The sequence below is a fragment of the Pinus tabuliformis genome, chromosome 2_1 (genome assembly GCF_031772625.1).
Source record: "Pinus tabuliformis cultivar Carrire ecotype Pingquan chromosome 2_1, CPIR1, whole genome shotgun sequence".
NCBI classification, from domain to species: domain Eukaryota; kingdom Viridiplantae; phylum Streptophyta; class Pinopsida; order Pinales; family Pinaceae; genus Pinus; species Pinus tabuliformis.
Genome location: NC_142299.1, coordinates 174347854 through 174355783, shown reverse-complemented (window position 1 = coordinate 174355783; position 7930 = coordinate 174347854). Strand labels below are relative to the sequence as shown.

At 41.0% G+C, this 7930-nt stretch overlaps 1 protein-coding gene across 1 annotated transcript; it reads right to left on the bottom strand.

The window, feature by feature from the left end:
- Nucleotides 1-4873: 4873 nt before the first annotated feature.
- Nucleotides 4874-6216, bottom strand: LOC149199270 (disease resistance protein UNI-like). The gene is made up of 2 exons (XM_089400519.1): nt 5132-6216; nt 4874-4976 (listed from the first exon to the last, which is right to left on the bottom strand). Exons 1-2 carry the CDS (start codon nt 6214-6216, stop codon nt 4874-4876), a joined length of 1188 nt encoding a protein of 395 aa, XP_089256645.1.
- Between the last annotated feature and the right edge of the window lie 1714 nt (nt 6217-7930).

Sequence of the window (7930 nt, the reverse complement as noted above, 5' to 3'; positions counted from 1 at the left end):
TCAGAAATTAAATTTACTTGTGAGCCACTATCAAACAAAGTATCAATCTTTTGATGTTTGGAAATAACTTGAATATGGAAAATTTCATGTCTTTTTATCTCATTTTCTTCATCAATAACAGATTGTGCAAAATTACTAGTAGATGCTTCAGAATTCTTACCTTTTATACCTGTGGCTGCAATGGTTGTTTCATTTCCTGAGTTTGACCCCAAATCTTTCTGAATAGCTATAGCAGTCTTCTTCTTCTTGCCCTCGAACTTCTTAGGTTTCAGCTCTGGATGCAGAATCCAACAATGCTCATCATCATGCCCATCCTTTTTACAGTGAGTGCATGAGGCTTTGCTTTTCTGTGCAGTGTTAGTCTGCCTTGCTTTCCACTTCTGCTTTCTTTTCTCCTTGCTCTTGCTTGCAGTGGGTTGGGATGGTCCCCAACTTCTGGATTTCCATTCTTTCCTCTAAGTTCTAGATGAGTAGCTTGAAGAGATACCTCATCTATACTAGTGGGATTAAACATGAGGATGGTATGCCTCATGTAGCTGTGTAGACCACCAATGTACTTCAAAAGAGTCTTTGGTGAGTCTAATGAGATTCCTAGAGTCAATGCTCTCTTTCTAAATTCTTGAGTGTACCCTTGCACACTTTGCCCTTTCAATTGTCGAAGAGTTTTCCAACTCATCATGGCTTGTTGCATGTAGGCCAATGGATAGAACTGTTTTTTGATTGCATACACAAATTCACTCCAGACAGAGATAGTCTTACCATGTATTTTCATGTTAGCTTGGGTTTTTCCTTCCCACCAAACCAAGGCAATGCCTCCAAGGCGTAGGCTTACCAACTGAATCTTGCTCTTGTCTAAGTCGATGTTCTGCACTCTGCAATACACATCAATTTGTCTAATCCAATTGTCCAACTTTTCTTCATTTAACTCTCCATCATATATAGGCAAATCAAATTTAACATCTAGCTTGATCAAAGATGCTTTCTTGTTATGTACAGGGCTATTAGGAGGTGTGAGAAAGCTTTCCTCTTTCCCTTTTCCTTTTGAGTGGTCATGGAAATGTGATTCATCTTCCCCTTTGTCTTATTTAGAGCATGATGAATCTTCATCCCTATGTTTTATAAAGTCCCTATACATTTCTTCTACGATGGACTTTATGGCTAGGAAACTTTCTATGAATTGAGGATCTGGACCCATAGGACCTTCCTCTGACATTGTCTTCCGAGGATAGACTCTCCCAATTTCAGGATTAGTTTCGACCAACTCTCCCTCTCCTAATTTGAGCTTTGATCTAGTGAGCATTCAACAGCTAAACCAACACAAGCTTGTCTAACCTTAACAACCTAGCGCTCTAATACTACTTGATCTAAAAATCACCCTTGAGTGACCTCACTTAATTAATTATTGAATGAAGGTATTACAGACTCATGTTCTAGTGTGTGTCTATGTTATTTTAGGCAACAGATCGATCAGATTGCAAAATACACAGACACTAGAAATATGGAAAACATCAGAGAAACACAGTAAGCAAATACAAGAACACAACAATTAATAAGGAGTTCACCCTACTCTCTAGGGCTACATCTCCAGTCCAGCTTTCAATGGTGGCCTTCTTTTATTGTGTCTTTAAAGCAGAGAATTACAATGAGGAGCTCAATCTAAGTCTCCCAAAACAGAGTTACTTGGCAGGGTGGTCCTTGGTTTCCCCAAGCCACTCGAGTACACAGACTCTTTTCCTTACCAGCTCTTGACCTCTCTGGTCTTTAATGGGAGGAGCCCAATGTGGTGCTAAGCTCCCGACAAATCCTCTCAGGGATTGCTCGATGCTACCTTCTGTTGCAGGTCAACCCGGCTCTTTGTCTTTCTGCTTCTTGCTTCACTGTCTTTTCTTTTCTCTGTCTTCGTCTTCTTTTCTCTGGTTCTTCCTCTCGGTGTCCCCTCTGGTCTTTTCTGTTCTTCGTTCATGGCTTTAAAGCCATTTGATTTCATGACTGTTCGATTCCCCTTCCACCTCCATCGAATCGTTTGCTGCTGTTCACTTGGAATTCCCTGTCTCTACGTCATGGTCATCGGCTCACAGGGAGTGGCCACTTGTCCTCTTGTGAACTGCGCCAGCTCTTCCTCGTTGGTTTGGTTCTTTGGTTACGTTTGGAAATGACTCATCCGCCACCTCAGCGGTTAAATCGGACCTCAAATCCTTATAGATCTCGGCTTAATCCCCTGTCAAATCCGGTTCTTTCATCGGGTGCATTCTTAGCCGTTAGATTTGGAGCCCCTAGATCCAACTTCATTCGCTCATTTTGCGCAATTGACTTGCTCGACTGTTAGCATGTGATGAGCGGTGGTTTTCTCTCTCCTCCGCCTGCCACGCATCAGGCGCTGAATGGAATCACTTGTTTTTCTCCAAATCTGCTTACCACCCAAGGGTGCCCCCAATATACTGTCGGTTTTGGAGCGCGAGTCCCGCCTTTAGCCTTTAGCGATTTCCCCACGGTTTTCCCAGCTTCCATGCAACCAAGCGCTCGGGGCCTCTCCTTCTCGAGGGGTTTTGCCCAGTAATGCACGATTAGCGCTAAGCACTAATCGCACAATAGAAACAACCTCCTTTTCCCGATCCGAGCTTCCCAGGTGTCTGTTTCGCCTCATGCGCAGTCTCCATGGGCCTCGGTCAGCGTGCTTTGACCGAGGTCCTCGTCGTTCCTCATTGGCTGCCAACTGCCATGGTTCAAAGGTCTTTCTAATCGCTCTGTGCTCTTGAATTCGAGGTTTGTCCCGATTTGATACAGTCATCGCACTTTGATTATTTTTCATGGATCCAATTCGGATCATTTATTGTGTTATGTGTCATCGATTTATCTTCCTCTTGTCGATTATTGTTTGCTCGATGTTTATGGGCTTCCATTGTAAAGAGTAGAAGTATATTCTTGTCTCTTGCTTTAGCAAATTGCATTAGCTTGTGAATCTACAAGTTTTTATACAAGAATGGAAAAGGCACACCATTGGTGAATTGCACATTACGTCGTCAGCTTGTGGGAAGTCTTCTTTATCTTATTCACTCTCTTCCTAATCTCTCATATGCCATAGGAGCAGTTTCCAGATACATGCAAGAGCCACATGAGTTACACTGGAAAGTTGCAAAGTGCATCCTTCAATATGTCCAGGGGACAATCACCTATGGGATTCATTATGCAGCAAATTGTTCTTTGGATCTCATTGGGTTCACAGATTTAGATTGGATTGGCAAAAACATTGATCGCAATTCCACCTTTGGTTATGTACTTAGTTTGGGCTCCGGCCCAATTTGTTAGTCAAGCAAGAAGCAGGTTGCCATTGCTTTATCATTAGCAGAGGTCGAGTACAGAGGAGTATTCAATGCCACTATTCAGGCCATTTGGCTACAACATTTCCTATTCATCTGGTGTGATAATCAAAGTACGTTAAAGTTTTGTAGAGATCCAGTGCAGTGACAACAAAATAAACATATTGAGATCCACATGCACTTCATTAGAGAACTAATTCATGATGGGATCATCGATCTTTAGTGCTGTCCCAGTTCCAAGCAGACTATCGTTATCTTCACCAAGATTTTCATTGAGTAGAAGTTTCAATTTCTATGAGATCGTCTTGGGGTGAAGGAAACGACTGCCTAGAAGTTGTCTTTTCTCTACTTTTTGCATTATATTTTTAGGGGGAGTTTTCTTCCCACTGGGTTTTCCCTCCTTCCACTTTTCATGCATTATGTATGGGTACCTAAAATGGCTTTGTTGTGGAGACTCATTCATTTTGTATCACAATCACCTAAGTTATGCTTAAGGGGAGGTGTTGGTGTACATGCACCTAGTTAGCCTTAATTAGCTTTAATTCAACTCTAGTTATTGCATGTGATGTATACTTGGATTTAGTTAGTTAACTCGAGTGCTTACATGTGGCGTGCATGTGGCTTTAGTTAGCTAAATCTAGTGCTTGCATGTGGTGTGCACGTGGCTTTAGTTAGTTAACTCTAGTGCTTGCATGTGGTGCATGTGCACATTAACAGAACATAAAGCACACTTAGCTTCAATTAGCTTCAATTATACATAGTTATTGCATGTACAACTAAGTTTACCTTAGTTGCTTTATGTATCGATTCTCAAACCAATATTGTGTAATCAAATTCATTCTCGATTCCAATTTTATTTTTTTAATTTCTTGCAAGTTTGTGCAATTATTCTTTAGCTAGATCTGTATTTATGCTCTAATAGTTTTACAATATCAAAACAAACAAGGGAAATAGCTGCAAAGTAGCATAGTCCTTGATTCTACCACTAATTAATTGATTAATACCATGCTTCTTTCAGTGGGGTTTTCATTTCGCCCTCATTTCCATCTCTACACATGCTTTCTCCACACATTCACCTCTGCTCAACTTCTTCCACACAACCACCTTTGCACAATTTGTCTCCAATTATTCACTTGCATAAATAGAAATTTCTCCACACATCAACCTTTGCACAACTTCCTTCGCATAACCACCTTTGCAAAACTTCCCCTGCACGCCTGAACAATTTGTCTCCAATTATTCACTTACAGAAAGAAAATTACGTAAAGCATAAGTTGCACCCCTCCAACTTAAGTGAGCTTAAATTCTGAAATTTATAAAACCTACTCTCCATTTTAACCACACAAGGACATTTTAACAAAAGCCTTTTGATCTTGGACACACAGAAGAAATCATCTAGTAAATATGCGAGCACTGTGAATCTAAATTGGAGTGTCTCTATTTGATCCATAGGGCCCATTGTTCCCTGACTAATGAATTCTCCATTGTTATCCAGGTATAATTTCTTCAGATGTGTTAGAGTGCGCAAATCGTTGATAGAAGCCACCATTTTAGGACTACTTCTCTGGCCGCTTTTTGTCCACACCTGACTGCAACCATCCATCAATAAGCATTGCAAGGAGGTAAGCAGTGACATACTCCCAGGCAAAGATTGTAAATCTTCACAATTATCAAGCCCTAAATGCCTTAGGGATCTTAGCCTATGAATGCCCGATGACAATTCTCTGATTTTAGACCCACCAAGTAGAAGAACTTCTAGGCTTACAAGATTTGTAAGTGGGGCAGGTAGCCTAGTAATGGGCACCCCTACTAACCCGAGGAATACCAACTGTTTCAAACACCCCACACTCTCTGGCAATGACCGGAGGGATGTCCGACTCAAATTTAAAATCTTAAGGGAGACCATAATCCTAAGCAATTTTCTTGGAATCTCTTCAAGATTTAGATTCATAGCCAAGTTCAATGAGGATATTTCTGGAGCTTGGAACGACACCGGAAGCGATCTCAATTTGTTGTAGCTCAAGAAAATCCGAGTGCGCCCTGAACATTCATCTTCAGTTAAGGCTGCCAAACCCTTACCTGTCCCGCAATAGAAGTTTTCTTCCAGTTTAGCGATCTGCATTCCCAAATTGCGCAGGATGTCGTGCATCCTGAAATACACCACGGAGCCATCCACGTCTCTCGTTATCAGTTCGATCAAGCAACGATCCGCTAAAAGGTTTATGTAAATTATGCCGACCTCAAATGGGTCGTGGCTACGCTCATCTTGTCCATTCTTTTTTGCAAGTAGCCCTTCGCCTAGAAACAGCATAATCGAATGTTCGAACCAGATGATCTGGTCTTCTAAATACACAAATAAGTAGAGAAAGCACAATTGCATATTAACGTCATACCTGGCCAGGGCATCGTAACTCCACCTCAGGAGATCATACAGAGCTTCTCGAAGGTCTTGGCTGTCGGCATTTGGCAGCCTCCCGACTACAAACTCCCATTCTTTTGGATCAATAATGCCTGCCATTGACCTGCCAACTGCTTTGATAGCAAGGGGAAGCCATCCACACTTGGCACACACAGCCCTGGTTGTTTTCTCTTCAACGCTTACTGGCGGATTTCTATTATTATATGGAAAAGCTTGATGAGCGAACAACGGCCAACTGTCATCTTTGAGCAAATCCTCCATTTTTATTGCGGACCTTTCTGCATTAACCCCCATCTCTAACAGTGCTCTGTTATTCCTCGAACTCACAAGAACTTTGGAGGTCGAGTGGTTGGTTAGCAATGGTACTCTTAATTCTTCCAGCAATTTTGCGCCTTCTCCCCAAACATCATCTAAAAATAAGACAAATCTCTTTGCCTGCATACTGTGATTCATCCATATTTTTAAGCCTTCAGAGTTCATATTATGTTCCAGGTCATGTACATTTGTTTGGATTGCTATCTACTGACAGAGTTCTTTCCCAAGACTTTTAAATGACGGAAACTGAGAAACAGTAACCCAAAGCAATAAGCCTTCGCTAAAGACATTCCTCACCCTTTCACTGTTGAAGATTCTCTTGAAAAGCAGAGTCTTTCAAGATCCACCCTTGCCTACTACGCCAATGCACGAGAACTCTGAATCGATCACTAGTTTTTCAAGTGTTGCAAAAGCTCTATCTTGTCCGACTATAAGGGGTTCCTGGATGAAGAATCCGGTGGAAGCAAGAGATTCGGAAGCGGTTGCAGAAGAAATGGTTGAAGAAGGCATGGCTTCGATGCTTTCCTCTATAGTCTGCCCAATTTCCTGCTTGAGTTCCTTTAAGAGCTCAGGAATTTGGGCCCACACAACCAAAGGAGACAATTGTAGATGTTCTTTAATATCTGAAATAAGATGAGTGATCTTTCTACTTGATTGATATCGGAAAACAACATTATACCTTGGAGCAATTTTGCACTGTTGGACCAGTTCTGATGCTTCTCTGAGAAGCAGATCCAACTTTTTAAGCCATATATTGATGGTTGAAGCCTTATCATAGCACCGAGAAGTGGGAAATCCACTCCCCCTGTTCAATGCTGGGCGATATCGCTGGATCTGCTTGATGATGGGCTGGATGTTTGTTACCAGACACTCAAGGGAAACCAATTCTTTCTTATAGCGAATAGCAATCCCTATTTGGTGAAGAATCTGGTTGATTAAATTTTCAATGGCCACACCAACAAATCCAGAGACCACAACAGCTTCGGCCATCATGTAATTTTGTATAGCACAAACACAACGAAAACACTCGCACAAAGTATCTATGAAATTTTCAAAATATATCCAAAAGTCTCAAAATGATAATTTCAACAGTAATAGCAGTACAAGGAGGTCTGCGGCAGGCAATCACAAGTTCAGTAGATATTTTAAAACAAGTTAAATAAGTTAGTAGCCACTAGTTCCCTCTTCAGGGTATATTCAGAAATCATGGTCAACTTTGAGTGTAAAAGGGGAAGTTTAGGTTTGGAATCATGGGTAACGTGCCATTTGGAGGCGTTGATCTATCTTTTATATCTTTTTGTGAGCTGGTTTCATAGCATTTTGTATTAGAGCTTTGGATTCTAGGGTTTCACTTCTCCAAACAGGTCATCGTGGAATTTTCGCTATAACTTCTTTTCTGCAACATTTCAGAAGCTAAAACAAAAACCCATTTGAGACAAAATCTCATTGAACCTGGGATCCGAATTTCAGATCTTGTCTCACTATATTTGAGGAGATATGATTAGATGAAGTTAGGGTTTTTGTAAGCTCTAGAATTTCATCTAAAACAGGTCATCGTGGAATTTTCGCTATAACTTTTTCGCTACGAAGTTTTAGAACCTGAAAAAAACCATTTGAGAAGAAATCATTCTAAACCTCAAGTTCGAATTTCAGACCTTGTCTTGCTATATTTTCAATATATGATCTGAGGAATTTAGGGTTTTTGCAGACTCTCGAATTACATCCTAAACAAGTGACCTTGGGAAAATTGTCATAACTTTCTCTCTGAGCATCAGATTGAAATTTCGTAAGAAGTTACAGAAAGTGGACGCACTTTATTTTGTTTGGGTATAATTTTCAAAACCTAAGCTTAAAACAGTGACACGTGGCACGTTGTACA